Genomic DNA, 23,166 nt, shown 5'->3' on the forward strand with positions numbered 1-23,166 from the left:
ATCCTGTTGAGTCTACCTCCCAAATAGCTCTCCAATTTATCCAATTTCTTCCATCTCCAGAGCCAAAATCTTTGCAGAGGCCCAATCTATCTGATGCACATAGCAGCCTCACCTTTCCAAAATGCAATTCCGATTATGTTCCATACAAGGCTTTTCCTTGTCCTTAGCATAATGCAACATTCAAATCCTTCACTGAGGTTTTAAAATGCCCCTGCCACCAGAAAGTCCAAGAAATATACTGTTTTTCCACAATTTTAAGCTTCTGTACATTTAAGTGTCTTCCTGAAACACTATTCCTTACACCTTCCACTGGGCTATTTCCTACTCATCACTCAGTCAACAAATTGATCTAGAGCATCTTCTAAATACTTAGAATGGTGACCTGAACATAATGTCTATTAATAATTATCTTAATAGTATATATTTATTGAGGACTTGCTGAGCAGAAAGTATAGTGTTAAGCATGTACTGTATGTTACTTCACTAAATTCTCACAACAATCCTGTGAGGTGGGGATCAAGCTATATATCACAGATAAGGAAACTGCAGCAAAGTCTATTTGAGAAATTGCCCAAGGTCAAGTGTTAGGAATTGATAGAACAGGGATTCAAACCCAGGTAGTTCAAATCCAGAGGCTGTCCTCTTAAGAAAATATCTGTTGGATAAATAAATCCCTACTCTACTAAAAATAAAAACCACAAAAACTGGAAGCCAGAATTTTGATCAGTATGTTGATCTATATTCTGGGTCAATTTCCTGATATTAATATTTCTGTTTCTTTAAACAGAAAATATTCCCACATACTCGAGACATCTGTGGTTTCCAATCCCTAATTAATTTTATTTGAATTTCTTAAGAAGCATATTGCAAATAGATTCCTTGAATATACTCTAGACTCTAAACCATGAAAGACTCCAAATAGCCAAAACAATCTTGAGAAAGAAGAGCAAAGCTGGAGGCATCATGCTTCCTGATTTCAAACTGTATTACAAAGCTATAGCAATCAAAACAATATGTATGATAGTGCCATAAAAACAGACACATAGACAAATGGAACAGAATAGAGAGCCCAGAAATAAACCCTACACATATATGATCAATTAATTTACAACAAAGGAACCAGGAAGATACAATAGGGAAAGGACAGTCTGTTCAGTAAATGATGTTGGAAAAACTGGACAGCCATATGCAAAAGAATGAAACTGGGCCTCTATCTTACACTATACACAAAAATCAACTCAAACTGATTAAAGACTTGAATGTTAACACCTGAAACCATAAAACTCCTAGAAGAAAACATAGGTGGTAAGCTTGAATCCTTGAATTAGGACCTCTACATTAGGGATCAATATTTTATTTATTTATTTTTTTTTGCAGTATGTGGGCCTCTCACTGTTGTGGCCTCTCCCGTTGCGGAGCACAGGCTCCGGACGCGCAGGCTCAGCAGCCATGGCTCACAGGCCCAGCCGCTCCGCGGCATGTGGGATCCTCCCAGACCGGGGCATGAACCCGTGTCCCCTGCATCGGCAGGTGGACTCTCAACCACTGCGCCACCAGGGAAGCCCCGGGATCAATATTTTTTAATGAACCTCTTCTCTTAGGTGTTTTGTTGCTATATAGGTAAATAGCAACACAAAAGTTCTGGGTTTCTTGAATACACTGTATCAAAAGATAAGAAATGCATAACCATGTAATGAACACGTAGGAATACCCGTTCTATTCTCTGTATACGAAGTTTAAGTTGTCATCTTTTAAATTTTACCTTTAATTCCTGTTGTAATGTGAGGGAAGAAGAGGTCACCAGCATCCGTGTTAAGTTTTGAATTTTCTCAATCTGCACTTTTTGAAGTAGATCTTTTTCTTCCAAAAGTTGTGCCATTTGGTCTTTTTCCATTGCCTGGGCCCGAGTCTCTAAAGAAACCTACAGAATGTAATATTGGGTTATGTTAATAACAAATGTAGCTAGATTTTAAAACCTCGAAAGTAGCTTAAAAGAACAGAATAGAAATTTGTATGTGAACTAAGAGAATTTTAATTTTATTGAAATACAATATACCCTACCTGCAGAACACCAATACACAGTTACCATAATCAGTAATTTCTCAAACTAAAAATAAAGTCAAATATACGTTTCTTCTCATGTCACTATTCTATATGCCATTACAGTGCTGTTAAAGCAATTCTATTAGTTGCCTAAAAATATATAAATAGTAGGCAGAGAAGTCACAAAAGCAGATATTTGAATACCTACAGCAAAGGAAGAGATGTTTTCATAGGACTACCATTGATATTTTAGCTTATTCCTAAAAAGATCACTAAAATGCAAGATTTATATAAAATAGAGGACCATAATAGTTAAAACAAACAATGACAAGTGATTATGCTATATTATTAGATTGCTATCTCAGGGTTGGAAGAAAAATTCAAGTTAACGTGAAACTAGACAAAGTAGTTTTAGGTACCTATACATGGTCTCTCTTTTTTAACCTAATTCCCTATGTATAATTTGTGACAATTAAAAAAAATATATCTCCACTTGGCCCATTTGAAAATATCAAATTTCCCCCTTTGAAAATGAAAAACAAAATCTAAAATAACTTCAAGAAACCAAATCTTTCAGTTTATAGTAAATTAAACTAAAATTTTTATGAGTTGATTTCTTCTTAGTTGAAAGCTGTTTTAAATTTAGGTTGAAAAACTCAGATATCGATGACTTAAGAATCTCTGGGCAATTAGGTAGATCTCAATTCTAAATCTGTCCCTACTCTTTACTGAAATACATGGTTCACACATACCTCCTCTAATTGCTTTTTGAGATCCATTATTTCTTTTCTGTATCTTTTCAGGAGAGCTTCATCACTTGATACCTCATTAACATAAGGAGTATTCTTCATATATTTAGCAGTGCTGGCAAACTGGGAAAAAATACAAGAGTGTTATGTGCTCTACACACAAAAATTAAGTAAATTAATAATATTTGGTTTTCTTGTAATTAAGCTTTGTAAAGAAAAATCAGTACTCTTCCAAGGTAGTTTAATACTTTTGAGTACAGAGTGCATTTTATGCCCCTGTAACAATGCCTGTAATGCTGCAGTCAAAAGCCTCTCTCCTTCCTTTGAACGCTATCCTACTTACTAGCTACTTAAGTATTAATCCAAGGCAATCATGTTGGAAGACAGGTCTTATCTTCCCTATGAGACTATATATTCTGTGAAGCCAGGGACTCTATTTTCTATCTTTTTTCTCTGACAGTACCTCGACCCAGTGCTCAGTAGCTATTTAAAGCAATGTTTCTTAGAGTATGAGTATCAGAAGTTACTTTAAGTGGGTACATGAAGGTATCCATTATATCAAACATTGAATCTTTCATTGAAACAGCTATTCTACTGACAATTCAATTCCCCCCTACTCGCCCTTCTCCTTTTTTTAAACATAAAATGGAGGCCTTAGGCTCAGTGCAAAGGCAGGCAACAATTAACTAGCAGGAATTTAGGAATTATTTTATTATAAGCACATACACATGTTTTTTGGGTCACCTTCTATTTGTTGCAAGTAATACGATTTTTTCATTTATGGAACTGATATAACGTTTCCTTTCATAATCAATTAAGTAAAAAAGTGAGTTTGTAAAAGAAAAATATCAAGTCAATTTCAGTAAAATAGTGTTGGATGTGGCAAAAATTGTGGAGATGGGATATGAATGACTGAATTTTGGGAAAATTAAGAAATGCTATTTAGTAGACAACACATAATTTTATTTTAACAGGTAGTTATGTGAATTAAAAAAACTCTACCTATTTTTAGTAGGTATTTTTTCCTTCTTAAAGATGATATCCCCTCCTATTAAGTTGAGATAAAAATCACACTCACCTGGAGAGTAGTAAGAGTTTCATCAAAAGACACCGGAGTAATTGTGCAGATAATACGTGTTTTTGCATTTCCTCCCAAGGAATTCTGGAGAATTCGTGTTAATTTGCTATCTCGATAATTTATGAAACCACTTAGTGAGAAATGAGTTTGGGAAGAAAAAGAGTAAGAATTTTTATATAACAAAAGTGGTTGGTTCTTAATGTAGAACCTTAAAATAGCTACAGTTAAAAAAATTAATTATTTACAGGTTACATGAGGCAGATCAAAAATACTAACTAAAAAATATTTAAAATATAGAGAGTAAATTTAGTAGGACCCAATCATATGTATAAGAAGCCACGCATGATCAGAGTCATGAAAACTTTTGAATATATGAAATAAGAACATTTATTTGAGTGTCACTAAAATATTACCATTTTTAACCTAATGAAAACATAAGCATTAACAGGTAGAGTACAGTAGGATAAACATACCCAACTTGTCCATCACTAAGTTTCTTGATCACTTGTCCCAAAATAAATAAGCTTCGATTTATATTACAGCCTTCTTTGAGTCGCAAACCTGCATTTATTAAACAAATATAAAAACTAAAATCGAGCCCTGTACTGGATGATGAACTTATCAGTAAACTATGAGAGAAAGTAGAAATTAAAGGGACAGATGTTGAAGTCTATGCTTTGGACTAGATCTGAGCCCACCTTTAATACCACTGGTGGAGGAGCTCTCTCCCTAACCCTCCCCTAATTAGGTGAATCGGAAAGGTTATCACCTGAGAGAATTGGCAAAATGAAAAAGATGACTAAGAAAAGAATAAGAGGGAGGGAAAGCCCATTGCCTAAGAGAGCTCCTCTAATTCCTCCATTCAAATCTATTTTTTCCAAACCTTCAAATATAGGCAACTATAGGCTCAAAACCAAAAAAAAAGTTCTCATTTTAATATTGTGAGTATGCTCACATGACTCTAACATTTAAAAAAAGTACCTGGAAAAAGCTCTACTCCAGTTTTATGCCCCAACCAGTTCCTGTTCCCTCTACCAGTAAACCATGTTTATTATTTATTCTTCTAGATTTTTAGAAATACAAGTTCATATATATTCATTTCTCCCCTTTCTTTTTCAGACATATAGTAGCATACTATACACACTATTTTGCACTTTGCTTTTTTCACTTGGCAGTATATTGTGCATCATATCAGTAAACACTGGCCTTTTTCATAGCATAGACTTCCATTGTATGGATGTATCAGAAATTATTTACCTAGAGCCCTGTTGAGGGATATGTAGGTTTTCAATCTACCATGTATACAAAAAATACTGCAACAAATAACTCTGAATAGCTATTATTTCACAGGTGCATTATTCAGCTATTGCTGTAATATTGCTGCTTAACAAGCCACCTTAAAACAACAAGCATTTATTTCCTGTTTATGGGTCTGGTTTGGTGGATACGGGCCAAGCTCAGCTGGGTGTCTTTATGTCAGGCTGCAGGAAATGAACACAGAGAGAGGCCTGACATCTTTATGATTTTGCACCTTCCCTTCTAAGTATGCTTTTCCATTTGTTTAAGTATTTGGTTATGTCCTTCAGGTCTGTTTTGAAGTTTTCTTTATTTTGGCCCTGTGCAATTTTTGTTGAATTTCTTCCTAGGTATTACACCTTTTAAGCCATCATTGTAAACTGAGTCTTTTTGTACACTAAATATTCTAACTGGTTATTTGTATTGTAGAATTATTAATGTCTGTATATTAATTTTGTGCCCAACGTCCCTTCTGAATTTTCTTACTGATAATGGAAATTTAGATGGTTTTCATGGTACTCTCATGAGCTTTTCAGCTATACAATCCTATCAACTGTACAGTTCTAGTTTTTTAATTGATGCTATAGTAGCCCAAATTAGATAATTAGGCAGATACATAAGCTGCTTTTTACATGAAGGACTTTTATCACAAAATTATTATTGTCATTATTTCTAAAATGCATGGTAGCACTTTTATTCTGTGAAAGAACAGGAAGACACTCAGACCAACGTATTTCATAAGTTTTCATTACCTTCAGCACCTGTTTGAGCAGCTCTTTCACTGCCAGCAAGATCAACCAAATTCTGTAAGATAGATGATAATAAACCTTTAGGAAGCATAATGAGATAAAACCCAAACTACTGAAAGAATATTTAAAACACATAGTTTACTTGAATGCCCCATCTGTACCCTCATCTTTCACCCCACTGTTCAGGCCTTCCCTTGTCAAACCAATCTGTAACCCTTGTTCCTTCTTTGTAATACATCCTCCATAATGCCGCCAGAATAGGTTTTCTATTTCCTACACAAAGTTCAAAACCTTATCATATGAATCTGATTCTTTGCAATCTGGCACTTGTGTGGCCCCAGCATTATATCTATTCATTACTTACTCCTAACTCTAGCTGAACTACTCACGACACCCTAAACGCCTCATGTACTTCTACACACCCAAGTGCTACCTTCTGCCATTCTCTTTGTTAATTCTAAAGTTCTAGACTGCCCCTAGTCTTTATTCAGGACCAAAGGCAAATGTTACCTGCTCAATGTAGCTTTGCTGATTTTATCCTTCCTCCTCCCATACCTTGAATGAATTGCTCTTTTAACTGTACCCAGAGGTCATTATAGATATGACTTATTCTTACAGCACTTATTGTGTGGAGCTAGTCATTTGTCTCTGACTCTACTGTAGCATTTTAAAAAGCACAGACCTCTTTCATTTCACAAATATTGTTGGAAAAAAGTGACTGTCATGCTTCAGGCAGTATGTTAGGTGCTAGGGATACGGCAATGAATTCAACAAGTAAGGTCCCTGTCCTGATAAGAGCTTATATTCTATATGGAGTGGTAAGAGGAGAGGAGGAAGTTGGTAAGAAGACAGATAGGTAACATAACCTGGTAAATGTAATACAGATAATTTAAAGAGAGTCCTGGAAGAGGAAAGAAGGGACAGAGTAGGTTCTCTGGACTGAGTGGTAGGGGTAGGCTTCCCATTAAGCTAAGATCTGGAATGACAGAGGGAGGCAGCCATGTAAAACCAAGGGAAGCACAGTGCAGATTAAAAGAGCAGCCAGTACACTCAGTCACAAAACAGAAGTGAGCTTGGTATGCTCAAAAAATAAAAAGGGCAACATGGCAGAGTTGGTGAAGTGGCGATGGGACAACATAGTATAAGAAGTAGGAAGTAGGAGTCAGATTATGCAGAGCTTTGTAAGTAGGGGTAAGAACGTTGGATTTCCCAAGTGCAATGGGAAGCCAAGAGAGGGCTTTAATCAAAAGAGGGACGTATCTTGATTTAACTTTCTGAAAGATCAACCGTGGCACCCTAGATGGAGAATGAACTGGAGAGGGGCAGAAGTGGCAGCAGTTAGCCCAGTTAGGAGGTTAGTGCAGGAATCTAAGTGAGAGATGATGGTGGCTTGGGCTAGGGACGTCATAGTGGAGACAGTAAGTACTGGAGGGATGTCCTCTTTATTTTTTAATCTGAGAGCCCAGTAAATATTATTAACGCATTAAAAGAAAGTCAGAGATTTAAGTTACCTCTCTCTTTGAGGATTAGGCAGGTAATTATGTACTCCTGCTTTACAGTCCTGTCTCAGATACTGCTCTCTCTAAAAGACTCAAAGAAGTCTAATCGTTGTTATATAGTATCTAGTACAAGTGACCTAGATACATAATAAAGGGGAAAAGTGGTGATAAAAGCATGAATTAAGGTAAAAAGACGAGAACAAGCATTAGTGTTCAAAGGCACCAAAAAGCTCAGTCTATCTATAAGAGAGGAGCTTATGTGGAACAGAAGGAAGCAAAGTAAGACTGGCTAAGCCAGATCTTGTCCAAGGAAATGCCACAAAAAAAGTAGTGCTTAGTAACATTAGAAAACTGCATAACGACCAAAGAAAGTTAGACCAGAGTCCTAGAGGCCAGGTTCGGGAGAATGATAGAGTAATTCAAGACAGATGAGAACCTAAATGAGTATGACACCCAATGGAATGATGACAGGTAGAATCAGGAATAAATGGTGATGACTGGAGAAAAGGGAAAGCAGGAAAAAAATGAGCCAAAATAGACTTGGGTTTCCAGCCTAGGTGACCAGGATAATGCTAGTATTACTGGAAAAAGGAATATTCATTATAATAGGAAGAAATTAATTTGGTTTTAGACCCACTGAAGTTTGAGATAATAGTGGGACAGTCTTTAGAAAGACATGAATTAGAACTCAGAGACTCAATGGTGAAAAACTGAAAGCATTTCCACTAAGATCAGGAACAAGACAAGGATGAACACTCTCACCACTATTATGCAACATAGTTTTGGAAGTCCTAGCCATGGCAATCAGAGAAGAAAAAGAAATAAAAGGAATACAAATTGGAAAAGAAGAAGTAAAACGGTCACTGTTTGCAGATGACATGATACTATACACAGAGAATGCTAAAGATGCCACCAGAAAAGTACTAGAGCTAATCAATGAATCTGGTAAAGTTGCAGGATACAAAATTAATGCACAGAAATCTCTTGCATTCCTATACACTAATGATAAAAAATCTGAAGGAGAAATTAAGGAAACACTCCCATTTACCACTGCAACAAAAAGAATAAAATATCTAGGAATAAACCTACCTAGGGAGACAAAAGACCTGTATGCAGAAAACTATAAGACACTGATGAAAGAAATTAAAGATGGTACAAACAGATGGAGAGCTATACCATGTTCTTGGATTGGAAGAATCAATATTGTGAAAATGACTATACTACCCAAAGCAATCTACAGATTCAATGCAATCCCTATGAAATTACCAATGGCATTTTTTTTTTTACAGAACTAGAAAAAAAAATCTTAAAATTTGTATGGAGACACAAAAGACCCTGAATAGCCAAAGCAGTCTGGAGGGAAAGAAACAGAGCTAGAGGAATCAGACTCCCTGACTTCAGACTATACTACAAAGCTACAGTAATCAAGACAATATGGTACTGGCATAAAAAGAGAAATATAGATCAATGGAACAGGATGGAAAGCCCAGAGATAAACCCATGTACCTATGGTCAACTAATGTATGACAAAGGAGGCAAGGGTATACAATGGAGAAAAGATAGCCTCATCAATAAGTGGTGCTGGGAGAACTGGAGAGCTACATGTAAAAAGAATGAAATTAGAACACTCCCTAACACCATACACAAAAATAAACTCAAAGTGGATTACAGACCTAAATATAAGACTGGACACTATAAAACGCTTAGAGGAAAACATAGGAAGAACTCTGACACAAATCACAGCAAGATCTTTTTTGATCCACCCCCTAGAGTAATGGAAATAAAAACAAAAATAAACAAATGGGACTTAATGAAACATAAAAGTTTTTGCACAGCAAAGGAAACTACAAACAAGATGAAAAGACAACCCTCAGAATGGGAGAAAATATTTGTAAACGAATCAACGAACAAAGGATTAATCTCCAAAATATGTAAACAGCTCATGCAGCTCAATATCAAAAAAACAAACAACCCAATCCAAAAATGGGCAGAAGACCTAAACAGACATTTCTCCGAAGAAGACATACAGTTGGCCAAGAAGCACATGAAAAGCTGCTCAACATCACTTATTATTAGAGAAATGCAAATCAAAACTACAATGAGGTATCACCTCACACCAGTTAGAATGGGCATCATCAGAAAATCTACATACAACAAATGCTGGAGAGGGTGTGGAGAAAAGGGAACTCTCTTGCACTGTTGGTGGGAATGTAAATTGATACAGCCACTATGGAGAACAGGATGGAGGTTCCTTAAAAAACTAAAAATAGAATTACCATATGACCCAGCAATCCCACTACTGGGCATATACCCAGAGAAAACCATAATTCAAAGAGACATATGCACCCCGATGTTCATTGCAGCACTATTTACAATAGCCAGGGCATGAAAGAAACCTAAATGCCCATCAACACACGAATGGATAAAGAAGATGTGGTACATATATACAATGGAATATTACTCAGCCATAAAAAGGAATGAAATTGGGTCATTTGTAGAGACATGAATGGATCTAGAGACTGTCATACAGAGTGAAGTTAAGTCAGAAAGAGAAAAACAAATATCGTATATTAACGCATATTTGTGGAACCTAGAAAAATGGTACCGATGAACCAGTTTGCAGGGCAGAAATTGAGACACAGATGTAGAGAACAAACGTATGGACACAAAGGGGGGAAAGTGGTGGTGGGGTGGGGGTGGTGGGATGAATTGAGAGATGGGGATTGACATGTATACACTAATATGTATAAAATGGATAACTAATAAGAACCTGCTGTATAAAAAAATAAATAAAATAGAACTCAGAGACTTTAGAAACAATAAACATTTGACCATCGTCAACACAGAAATGGTAACAAGGGCAAACAAGGGAAGAAAAGCTACAGAACACTCCTGTGCTTTGATTAGGAGTGTAGGAGGAAAGAAGCCACAAAAGGGAATAAAGGAGCAGAGCTAAGAGCACCTGGATGTTACTATTCCAGAAAGGCCCGGAGACACTCATAAAAAGACCACCTCCAAAGAGCCAGAAAAAGACTCTTTGGGGAAGACTTCTTCCAAGAAGATACTTAGAGTAAGTGGGAAGTCTGGAGTGTTGGACCAGATGGTATCTAAGGTCCCTAGATGATGGAGCATCAAATAATATAAGAAAAGACACCAAACAGATCACTGAATATGTCAAGCTAAATTATAATTAAATGTAATTATAATTAAACTTAATTTATAATTAAAGCTAAACTATAAGAGAAAAGTTAAAATTGTAGTGATATATCACAGGCTAGGTTTGGAAAACAAAACAGAAGTTAGGTTTTATGTTTTTTGTTGTTGTTAAAGACTAGTCTACTAAAATAAATGATATACTTGTATAGTAAAATAACTGAGGTGAACTAGAATTAGATACTTAATTAAGACTCTGATTTTTCAAAATCTGAAAAACAAACATATTATAGATTTATTACTTTTTCCCCTGAAGTTTTCAAATCAAATCGAGAAATCTTACATCATATCCCACATCAAACTAAAGAATTTAGGCCTCGAAGGCAGAGAATAAAGCAATAATGGTAAGGAATAGAAAGGAAGCACAAAAAAAGAGAAATGATACAGTGCAGCAAGGAGGAATGTTTGCATAATGCTTATATTTACTTATCAACAAATAGGTATTGAATATAAACTATGTACGATGCGTTGGAGTTACAAAGATGAAGGCGATATCACTCTTCCCTTCAAGGGATTTATAGTCTAAAACACTGTTTATAATACAAAGCTTATTTTCTTACTGTACTTAGCTATGAACTTGAATAATCTGATTTATTTTTTAACTATCTCACCCAGGTTTTTGTTCATCTCATAAGTCTCAATACCATTGGCAGAGACCAAAAAAACCCTCAAAACCCCAAAACCACAAACACACACACAAAAATCACCAAATTTCAAGATTACTTTAACTCTTAAATGTGCATGGAATCAACCCTTCCTCAATTACTAGTTAGGAAAAGCCTCAACTCCTACAGTTCTTACATCTAAAGTTCAGGAAATGGCAGCTATAAGATCACAGGAAGTAAGATTCTCTGAACTCTTCCTACATTTCCGCTAGTTATCTCATGTTAGTGATGAGACTAAACTACCAATTTATAGATGCTTTTGCCAATTAGTTAACAGTTCTCATGAAACCAAACATACATCAGCTAAATTAAATTTTGGTTCGGCTCATTTAGTACATTATCACAGTTCATCAATACTCACCAAATGGGACACCTTGACAGATCCTTCAAAATTAGAAGGTTCACCTTTCTCTCTACTTTCCAAAATCTAGAAAGAAAAGGCAACTTGTAGAAAAATTTGTGTATTTTTAATTGGAAAGACCAAATATAGAGAATTACCTACCATCCTAAAAATGGTATGAGAACGACTACTTCTTTGATTCATTTTTGTAATTCCATAATGCCTGTTCTCTGTAAAAGAATCATATTTCAGCTGAGTATATTAAAATCCAAAGAAAAACACTAACTTGTATTTAAGTTTAGAAGTGAAAAGTGTGATTTAAAGCCTAAATATATTCAATTAAATAGTTTTTAGATGTGTTTTGAAGAAATACAGTATAAAGTCTTACTTTCTCCTTTTGTGATCCACTTCAAAGCCATTTCTGATGTATAAACAACTTCTTCTGTGAGATCAGCCACATACACATTCCTCTGAAACAAGTTTAATTATGGGAAAAGTAGAGAACTATAAGTCACTTAAAATTTTGCATTTCAAAAAGAAAGTGCAAACTATTATAGAATTCATTTGTGGAAGTTAAGAGTAGAAAATGGGCAATTTTATTCTGTACAAAAATAAGAACTAAATCTATGCTATTTACAATTTATTTCCTGTACCAAAATACACCGAATTCTAAACTGATACTTTCAGCTTGCTCTTTTTAGGTACTTATGCCACAATATTATAGCTGTCAATATTTAAAAACTATACATGTTACTTGAGATAATCTCTATAAATGTTTAAGAAAGAAAATAAAAAACAAACCATAGTAACAGGAGACACTTTAAAATATATAGAAATTAAAGGCAAATGTTCAAGAAAAATAATCCCAATGAGTAACTCTATTTTTTGAGCCACTCTGTTAACTCTGTTACTTACATTGAAGTCTTCCCGAATTATTAAAGGCTTCATTTTTTCAGTGTGACAGAGTAAGTCTGTAATGGTTTCATTGTATATCTCCATGTAAGACACACGTAAAAGAAATTCCCTATCAGGAAACTAGAAGAAAAAGATATGTGAAAACGTATCAGAAAACATCAGAGATCATCCAATTATGAAAACCTAATAATGAATGCTTATGTGCTAATATTAAATATTAAAATATTCTTTGAGAAACTATCTTTTAAATATTTTTATTGATTGATTGATTGATTGATTGATTGCGGTATACGGGCCTCTCACTGTTGTGGCCTCTCCTGTTGCGGAGCACAGGCTCCTGACACGCAGCCTCAGTGGCCATGGCTCATGGGCCTAGCCGCTCCATGGCATGTGGGAATTTTCCCGGACCGGGGCACGAACCTGCGTCCCCTGCATCGGCAGGCGGACTCTCAACCACTGCGCCACCAGGGAAGCCCTAAAAATATTTATTTAGTTTTTAGTTGATGTATAGTTGACCTATTCCACTATGTTAGTTCCTAGGGCACAACATAGTGATTCAATATTTCCATACATGTCAAAATGATCACATGATAAGCCTAGTTACCATCTGTCACCATACAAAGATGTTACATTATTGACAATATTCCCCATGCTGCACATTTCATCCCTGTGACACATTTATTTTCTAACTGGACATTTGTACCCTTTAATCTCCCTCACCTATTTCTCTCATTTCTCCAATTTCCCTCCCCTCTGACAACCACCTGTTTGTTCTCTGTATCTATGAGTTTGTTTCTGTTTTGTTTGTCCATTTGTTTTGTTTTTGAGATTCCACATATAAGTGAAGTCATGTGGTATTTGTCTTTCAGGAAATTATCTTTGTAAAACAAACAAAAAACAAAACTTCCCCTGTGCTTCTATATTGACAATAACAAGCAAAAACAACAGCAAAGCATTGTTTCAGAAATAATGAAAAGTATAGTATCATAGAATTATAACAGGAAAATACCCAGTCCAATTCTCTAACCTCAAAATAAAACCTACATATATTCAAGACATTAAAAATAATTAAAATAATGATGAAAAAACTAATTTAAAACCAACTCAACTAATTAGCTTGCCTATTCTGATCTTCTGATTCCCTTGTCTTTTATCTAGTCTACTTTTGACTGCTCCTTAATAATCACTGGTAGCTAAACAAAGGCAATGGCGACCTAATCATTGTGATAAGATTTTCCTGTTCCTTAATGCCCACTTTTTGGTGGGAGTACTGTTTCATGATTCAAAGGAAAGAATGAAAGAACTTTAAGCTTTGTAAGTTAGTAAGTTTGTGGGAAAAAAATGAATCTATGCTATGCCTTCCTTCTTTCCTCATGGATAATCAAGAGATAACTATAAATATACTTCATCATTACAAGAGAACACTAAGGTTGCTATCCTATTATCACCACTTTTACCTGCATGTACTAGAAATTTAGCTAAATTATTTACCTTCTTAATTTTTTGGAAAATGTCATGAATTGCCCTGGGTATTACTCCCAAATAATCTTGTGACCCCAACATAGTATACGTTTTTCCTGATGCAGTCTGCCCATAGGCAAATATAGTACCTGCAAAAACAAAACACACACATGCAAAGATTAAAAATGAATCTACAGTGTATAAAACTATCAATACTTGCTAAACGGACACCCAAGACCGAAATGTTTTTGCAGTGAATACACACCATTGTAGCCTTGTATGGCAGAATCTATGATTGGTACTGCTATTTCTTCATACACATGTTTAGTAGTTTCATTACTATGAAAGACACGATCTAAAAAACAAAACATAAAAGTTAAATCAAACAAATTAACTGTTTTCATTCTGAATTAGTAGTTGCCCACAGAAATAAAATTGTCAGGATATGGTATGATAAAAGATTTAAGACACAATATTTCCTTCAACTTATTGGTCCTCTGAAAATACTCTTCTCTTTAGGTAAAATGTGTTGGTGCTCACACAGAAAAAATACAAGTCTGTTACCCTATATGCTTTCAAGAGGCAGTAGGGCATGGTGGCTGAATATGGGGGTCCAGAATCAGACTGCCTGCAAATCTTGGTTCTGCCATTTACAGTGTGATTTTGGCCAAAGTGGTTGATGTTTCTGTGCCTCAGTTCCCTAATGTGTAAAATGGATATATATTATCTTGCTCATAGAATTACTGTGAACATATGTTAATACTTAGGAAATATAGACTATTACTATTCTTTGAGAAATGTTAATGTTTTTAACATACCTAGCAAGAAGGTCTAGCTCAAACGAAACCAAAAAATGCAGATATTTGGAAGAAAAGTACTGACCAAAGCTGAAGTGCTGCTAAAGGCTGGGTTTAGAGTAGCATTTGCACTGATAAATTCACAAGTCCAGTATGTGGTTCTCTGCTTTTGTTAGCACATTAAAAATAGACCACTCTTTTAGCGGTGCCCTCACATTAAAAAGCTCACAAGAAATGGATTTGTAAATCAGGAGGGAAATTTACTGACCTACAATGAGAAATTCAGTGATCACACTGCTTGCACCATGACCACACATCTGCCCTATGGGCAGAACAATATGGAAAACCGAAGTGCCATCCGAGGGCTGCTTAAGGGTCATGATTTTAGAGCAAGGAGAAATGGCAGGATGATTCAAACTTTAATGTTATCTGTTTCAGACAGCTGGATGAGTCCAAAACCTTCATGGGCGTATATGGCTACTGAGAATCTGTGGTACTTAGGTTTTATAATCTCTGGCACATATTACCTTTTAAAAATTATGTTAATACCACCAAACATTCCTTTACCAGGAATCATTTTCTCTTCTACGTATCTTTGTGGCTTTCTAGTTAACACTAATTTGACAACTTAATCACTTACTCCTGAGGTTGGTGACAGGCTGTCACTGTTGCTCTATGGTGCCTAAGTGGCAGCATGGTAGTGTGGCTGGAACACAGATCTTGAGCCTGACTCTTTCATTTGCTGGCTGTGTGACTCCAGGCCTCTCTACTTCCTCATTAAAATGGGAAGGTAGCAAATATATAGGCTTGTTAGGAGGATTAAATGAGTTAATATATATGAAGTGCTTAGAAGAGTGCCTGGCACATTGTCAGCACTATATACATGCTAAATCAACACAAAAATCAACCTAGTTAACCGTTAGGTCCTCCAAGTCCCTTTGTCCTAGCTAGCTCTCACTCATCCTGCAGGTCCCAGTGTACGTGGTACCATTTCAGACACCTAGATTAGTTAGATCCCTGCTATAAACTCCCACAAAGCTTATGTCATCATAAGTGTAAATACTTGTTTAAAGCCTTTCTTTCCACCAAATAAGATCCACAAAAGCAGAGGTAGGTCCCTGCTGTGTTCTATCAAAGAAGGAATATCTTCACTATTTATTCTTTAAAAAGTTTTGAAAAACAACTGAAAAAAAAAAAAGAAAAGAAACAAACAACAACAAAAAAGGAAACAACAACAACAAAGAAACCAAACTGGAAGATCTTAAAGATGACTTGACATTAAATAACCTATTTTGGGCTTACAGAGTTTTACGCCACAAGTACGTTGACGAATAAGAGGAAAAATGTTAATTTCAGTTAAAAGGCACTATGACTATAACTGTGTTTAATTTTTTATTTACTTATTATTTTTTTTATCATCGCTATGTTTTAAGTGTCAGTTTATTATCTTACTTAGCACACATGAATGGATGAACAATTTTTCAAAGTTTCCACTGAAGCAGTTTACTGAAGGCTTAGTTTGATCTTTAGTGACAAATCCAGTGTTATTCATAAGGCTTTTGTACTCATAATAGAAAAATGATACCAGGTTAACTTTTGATGCTGTTATAAACTTACCAAAATTGAAGGATTTACTCCCATCGACTTGATAAATTGTATTATTGTCAGTTTTCCAGTAAACTTGAGTATCTTTTCCAAGCGCCTCTTCTCTAAAAGAATAAAAAACTGCATTTTAGAATAACTGGTCACAGAAGTTGTGTTACATGAAAGATAACTGAAAAGACCTCATCTTCTGATGAATATTTTAAAAGATGGTAATGACGTATACCGTAAATAGGATAAATGTGGAAAATCCACCTTTGAGGGGTCAAAGGTGGATTTTAAATGGGGCTTCGTGACCTCCTGCACTTTCATGGGAGTTTCTTTGCGAAGCTCTTCACTTCCACCTTCCAACCCAGTACTGGCTACTGAAAAGATACGTTGAAAATGCAACTCTGGTTATGTCCCTCTTGCTTAAAGCCTTTAAAAACCATCTGAAATCCTTAATTTGGCACATGACACCTGGATCATTGTAATTTCTCTCTTCGACCCATATCTTCCTCTAAATTCCTATATACACCGCAACTCCATACAAATCAACTGCCTGAAGGTCACTCCAAAATAAGATTTGACCCCTCTCTGCCTGGAATACCCTGACTTATGTTTCCATTAACTAACTTAACTTTTCTTTCATTCATGAAAAGTATCAGGAGTTTCCTACACAGCCCTGTCCCTCCCCTAAACTATCTCACTTAAGGACTAGACTCCTCTAGCAAACATTCTCCACCTGTATATCATAACACCTGTCATGATGTATTATAATGCTTTCTTTATGTAGCTTTCTTCTAATGCATTAATGAGCTTCTTAAAAATAGGAAATTCCTCATTTTGATATTCTTATTTATTAAACACCCAGTAATGGTTAACAAATGTTTCTCAAACAAAATGTGTCAGCATTCTGGGGCAAGGGCCCGAGACAGGCAAAGCAAACAGACTTCATTTTCATTTCTTCCCCTTCTTGTTTTTTCTCTATAGCATTTATTACTCCAGTATCATCACTTAATACTTCATATTTTTCACTTTATTTTCTGTCTACCCCTTCAGAACGTAAGATCCACTGGACAACGATGGTAGTGTGTGTTTAGTACAGTACACTGTACTAAAAAAAAAATCAATTTTGATGAATATCGGTCATTCAACCTTCTGAACGTGGAGTTCAGTCACTGAAGTGTTGAGTGTCTACCGAATACAATGGAAGAAGACTGACTAGTTCTTGCGCTCAAGGAGTATACAGTAAAGGGGGAGAGAGAGTCAGTTAAATGTAAAATGACTAGCTGTGAAGAGTGCCAATAAGGATTTTTCCTATGCGACTTTCCTGGGGGAGGGATGGGGAGCGCAGATGGGGGGACGGCAGAGTAGCGCAGGGAGTAGGGTCTTTAATGTCGGCGAGCCTGAGTTATAGACTTAAGAGAATCCCACAGCTGGAAAGTATCCTCTAGATCCTCTAATCCTGGCCCGTCACTTTACACATAAGAAACCAAAGCACAAAGCGGGTCAATGGCCGAGTTTCTAGGCAGCGGAGCAGGAAGGAGCAACGAGAACTCACTCCTCCGGCTCAGGCCTGGGCCGGAGGCCGCAACGGGAACCTGGGCAAGGTCTGGCCCACCTACCTGCTGTTGAGCGGCCGAACCCGCACGCAGACGGCGACGGCTCCTTCATCGGCCATCCTGCCGGGCTGGATCCCAGGAAACTGTACAAAAACCTCCGCGGCCGGCGCTTCTGAGTGTAAGAGCCACCCCGCCTTTAAATTTAAAATTTCCCAAACGCCGCATCTGATTGAGCCGCGGCCTCGTGACGTCATAGGCCGTTCCATTTGCACCGCGGCGCGGGGGACGCCAGGCCGGCGGCGCGTCCACGGTTAAGGGTTGGGGGAGCAATTATAAGGGTCTGGAGGAAAAGGAAGCTTGGGGGTCGCAGACAGAGGGTCCGGGGAGCCCGCGGCCAAAGGCTCTCAAGGTAATAGCAGAGATAACTATTGTTTGCTAAACGCCGTTGAAGTGCTGACAGCCGTTTACAAACGCAGTCCTCCACCCCACCCTTAAAGAGTTTGCAATCCTCCACCCCACCCTTAAAGAGTTTGCAATCTGTGGAAAAACAAAGCCGAGAATTTTTTCTTCACTAACAAAAGAGAATTAGGACCTTTAAAGAATTACACTGTTATTTGGGGTTTTTTTTAAATTTAAAACAAAACAAAACAAAAACACCTCAAATCCCAAGAGTTGAAAGTTACTGCCCAGCCCAGAAACAGAAGAATCTTGTGCTCCTTGGAAACTCTTGAGTTTAAGTTTTTCCTTTCCCTCGCTTTTTTTTTTTTTTTTTTTTTTTGCGGTACGCGGGCCTCTCACTGTTGTGGCCTCTCCCGTTGCGGAGCACAGGCTCCGGACGCGCAGGCTCAGCGGCCATGGCTCACGGGCCCAGCCGCTCCGCGGCATGTGGGATCTTCCCGGCATGTGGGATCTTCCCGGACAGGGGCATGAACCCGTCTCCCCTGCATCGGCACGCGGACTCTCAACCACTGCGCCACCAGGGAAGCCCCCTCTTCTTTTCTTTAAACTCATTTTTTCCATTTTCTGTGAATTCCTAAGAGGTTGACTTAGGAAAAGAATTATTGAAGACTGGAAAAACTCGTTTAGTAGTGAGGTGAAACGTTTTTTTTTAGCAGAAATGGGAAAGTGATTCTAAATAATTATTTCCCAGAAATAGTGCTTGGTTTCCTTTGTTTTAAATATGTGTCATAGTAAAGTATTAACATTTTCTTTAGGAGTAGTTTCAGTTTTAGTTGATTTAAGAAGGATAAAGAATTATCCCCTTTCCCTCACCAAAAATATGACCTGCAGTTACTAATAATTGTTCATTATTTAGAGGATTAGAAAACTACTGATTTAGTAAAACTATTTTGGAAGGTAATCTGGCAATATCAATAAAAAACTGAATTGCTGTCCTTTATGCCAGCAATTCTGCTTTTAAGGATTTATTTATAGATATATGAAGAATCTTGCTATATAGCCATATAGCTATTACTGTAGTTGCAGCATCACATATAGTTAGCAAATGACAGGAAGCATATTAAGTGTCAATTAATAGGAAATGGATGACATTTTATCACTACAATGAAACATTATGTGGCGAGTAAAAAGAATGATACAGCTCTTTATGTGTACTTTAGAAAGTCAGCCAAGATGTTTCATTAGCTGGAAGAAACCCAAGATGCAGAATTGTGTGCACAGTATGGTGCTATTTGATATTTTCAAAGGATATTTATATATCTGCATATGCATACATAATTTCTGGAAAGATACACAGAATATACCTAGTTTCCTTAGAGAGGGAGGACTAAGTTAGATAAAATACCTATTTTTCATTGTATACTATTCTGTAATTATTAATATTTTAAGCATGCAAATATTAAGTAGTTTCATTCAACTTAAAGAAACTAGCTAGTAGAAAAAAAGTAAATAAAAATGAGTTTGTTCATTCAAGATTTGTTTTGGTTAACCAAGAGTAGCCTAACCAAAATACTACCCTTTTTTTGCAGCTGAACTGTGAAAATACTTGGCTGTATCTAATAAGATAATACAGAGTTAAGAAAAGTGTCTTTTAACTGATTTTTAAAAAACTGTGGGCAAATATCACACATTTTTAGCTAAAGGGAAGGAGCCTGTGAAGAGGAGGAAGGGACATATAATTAATGAAAGAAAGTCTCTAACAACAAAAGGGTAATTGATTCAAGAGCACAGAGGAGGATTAGCCTTTCATATTTGTGCTCATGATTGATGCCATGGCTGTTTTTGTTATCATCATAACAGCTGATGTTTATTGAAGATTTACTATTGCCAGGGGCTCTGTTATATGCTCTACATGCATTTTTTTCATTTACTTTTTCAAATATGTCATTAAGAAATTTTCATTGAGCACCTACTATATGCCAGATGTGGTTCTAGGCTTATGAGGCACAGAGTGAATAGACTAGAAAAGTACCTGCTTTCATAGAGTTATTATTCTCTATGAAACGTTCTTGTGGGAAGAAGCAGACAATGCATAATAAATGTGTAAGTAACTTATGAGGACAGCATGGGCCACTGTAGATAGGGTACTCAAGAAAGACCTAGGGGGGATGGTTGAGGCCTTGTATGATAAGAACTAGCCAGACTTGGGAGGGTGGGAGAGAGGGCTTACCAGATGGAGTGACAAGTAAGTCAAAGGACCCAAGGCTTGTATAAGTTTGTCATGTGTCTGAGGCACAGAAGGAAGGCCCCCATGGCTTGAGTATTTGGGGCAATGGAGAAAGGTCCTGTGGGATCTTGTCATGTTAAAATGTTATTCTAATGGTGAGGGGAAGCCTCTAGAAGGTTTTATGCAAGGGAGTGAAAAGGGATTCACTAATTCCTTCAAACAAGATTTTCTTTTCTATTTCATTATGAAAATAGAAGCAGCCAGAAGAAACCTTGCACTGATTCCTGCCAACCTGTCTACCCACGTAACGTCTGTGCCCATTTACCTCGTCTTCCAGATTTTAAATAGGTGAAGAACTGTCTGTCCTCCACTCTGAAAATCTCTCCACGTGTGCACTAGATCCTACCCCTTCCCTCTTACTCTTGTCTGTCTCGCATAGTCATTTCCCCCGCTTTAATAAACCGGTCTCATCAGCAAACATATGCCTTTATTTCTCCCATCTTGGATATTTAATAAATACTACAAACTTTCTAATATCAAAACCTGCTGATATCAAAACTTTCTAATATCAAATTTTCCCCTCAAAACCTGCTTGCTCCACAGTTTTCTGCAGGGTAGTTTGCGGCAAATCCACTCTTTCAGTTACCCAGGTCATAAACTATGGAATCATGATGCTTGACTTCTTTTCTCTCAGAGTTTACATTCAATGTGTCTGAATGTCTGTTGGGGCTACCTAGAGAATATTCCAGAATATGAGCATTTATCACAACTTCTGCTATCTGCCTGGTCCAAAATACCATCTCTTCCTGGTCTTCACATTCTACGTTTGTGCTGCCCCCCTGCTACCCCCCAACCCTAGTCTATTCTCAACGTAGCAAGTTGAGTGATCTTTTAAAAATGTAAGTTAGGTCATGTTAATCCTCTCTCAAGACCCCCAGTGCCACCCCACCCGAATTTTTTTCAGAATAAAACCTGTAGTCTCAGCTGTCTCCCAAGCCTTACGTGATCTTGCCCCTTGTTGCCCCTCTGGCCTTCCCTGCTACTACTCTCCCTTTTGCTCTCTCCCCTCTAGCCACAGCAGCCTCTTTATAGTTTATTGGACACTGGACTGGCTCCCTCTTAAGGCTTTTGCACTGGCTACTCTGCCTGGTGGGCTCTTACCCCAGATTTCCATGTTTTCTTCTTCCATTTAATTCTGGCATCTGCTCAGATGTCACCTTCTCAGAACTCTGTCTGTATAAAATAACAACTCTCTTGTCTACTACTTCTGTTTCTTTACTCTTCTTTTAAAATATTACTTATGTCTTTCTGTTATAATATATATGTATTAATTTATGTCTATGTTATCTGTCTTCTCCCACCAGAGTGTCATCTCTGTGAGGTTAGCAACTTAGATTTTTTTTTAAAATAAATTTATTTTATTTATTTATTTTTGGCTGCATTGGGTCTTCATTGCTGTGCACGGGCTTTCTCTAGTTGCGGTGAGTGGGGGGCTACTTCGTTGTGGTGCGCGGGCTTCTCATTGCGGTGGCTTCGGGCTCTGGAGCACAGGCTCGGTAGTTGTGGCGCAAGGGCTTAGTTGCTCCGCGGCATGTGGGATCTTTCCGCACCAGGGCTCGAACCCGTGTTCTCGGCATTGGCAGCTGGATTCTTAACCACTGCGCCACCAGGGAAGCCTAGCAACTTTGTTTTTATTTACTCCTTATACCCTGACCTAGAAAGATACTTGCAGTTTAATAAACATTCAATTTAAAGAATTGCTTATTCAATTACTCAATAAATTGATATATTTATTACTCAATAATGTTGCCTATAAATTAAAATATTCAATTGCTCAATAATATTGACATAATTTCTGAAAAGATACGTGGAATACACTTAATTTCCTTTGGAGGGGAGGACTGAGTTAGAAAACAAACCTACCTTTCATTGTATACTATTTCATAATTATTAATATCTTAGTGAATATTGATTACTTTCTCCCAAATTTAAGAAATTATTAGTAGATAAAAACTGTAAATAAAATAGTCTACTCTTCTGTAGTGTATTCAATATTGCTTTGGTTAAGCAAATGTGAGCTAGTATAGACTACTTTTCTCACAGCTAAATTGTGAAGATGCTGGGTATATCTAATAAAATAACACAGAGTTAAAGAAGCTATGTTTTAATTTAAATTAAGTGGTTAGGGAGGGCAAAGAAATTTGTTAATTGTTAAAGATAAACAATTTGTTAAAGATAAATAAGAGTTTATTTGATCAAAAGCTGATTTGAATCAGCCAGCATCCAGTCTAACAGAAAGGAGCTCCAAGGACCAAAATAAAATGAAAGACTTTTGTAGGCACAAGGGGACAGAAAGTTATACTGGGCAAAAAAGGGGGTTGGTAATTGAAAAGTTACTTTCCTTTAGGGGATGGCCAGGTTCTATCAGTCAGATTACCTAACTGATTAGTCCATTCCTGATTGACTGGCTTACGATTCCATTTCTGGGTGAGCTAAAATTGTAATTAAGTTCAATCTCAGTTTGTGGATATGGGGCTTAGCATAAGTGACTCCATTTTGGGCATGTTGTTTTGTTTTTAACAGATTAAA

The 23,166-nt window shown here is 36.8% G+C and overlaps 1 protein-coding gene across 6 annotated transcripts in view; it reads right to left on the reverse strand.

Annotated features, from left to right (window-relative positions):
* The window catches only part of CENPE (centromere protein E), a 73,687-nt gene extending 55,552 nt beyond the window's left edge, over positions 1–18,135 (reverse strand). For all 6 annotated transcript variants that reach the window (XM_060104426.1, XM_060104417.1, XM_060104409.1 and 3 more), the window contains exons 1-13: positions 18,015–18,135; positions 16,423–16,514; positions 14,274–14,363; positions 14,039–14,157; positions 12,548–12,667; positions 12,021–12,102; positions 11,795–11,862; positions 11,654–11,719; positions 5,919–5,970; positions 4,344–4,431; positions 3,871–4,000; positions 2,796–2,915; positions 1,763–1,921 (exon numbers count right to left, since the gene is read on the reverse strand). In XM_060104426.1, coding sequence (XP_059960409.1) covers positions 1,763–1,921; positions 2,796–2,915; positions 3,871–4,000; positions 4,344–4,431; positions 5,919–5,970; positions 11,654–11,719; positions 11,795–11,862; positions 12,021–12,102; positions 12,548–12,667; positions 14,039–14,157; positions 14,274–14,363; positions 16,423–16,514; positions 18,015–18,070 — 1,242 coding nt within the window. In that variant the 5' untranslated portion in view covers positions 18,071–18,135. The remainder of the gene's footprint in view (positions 1–1,762; positions 1,922–2,795; positions 2,916–3,870; positions 4,001–4,343; positions 4,432–5,918; positions 5,971–11,653; positions 11,720–11,794; positions 11,863–12,020; positions 12,103–12,547; positions 12,668–14,038; positions 14,158–14,273; positions 14,364–16,422; positions 16,515–18,014) is intronic.
* Positions 18,136–23,166: the final 5,031 nt, after the last annotated feature.

This window comes from Mesoplodon densirostris, chromosome 1, assembly GCF_025265405.1.
Source record: "Mesoplodon densirostris isolate mMesDen1 chromosome 1, mMesDen1 primary haplotype, whole genome shotgun sequence".
In the NCBI taxonomy this organism is placed as follows: Eukaryota; Metazoa; Chordata; class Mammalia; order Artiodactyla; family Ziphiidae; genus Mesoplodon; species Mesoplodon densirostris.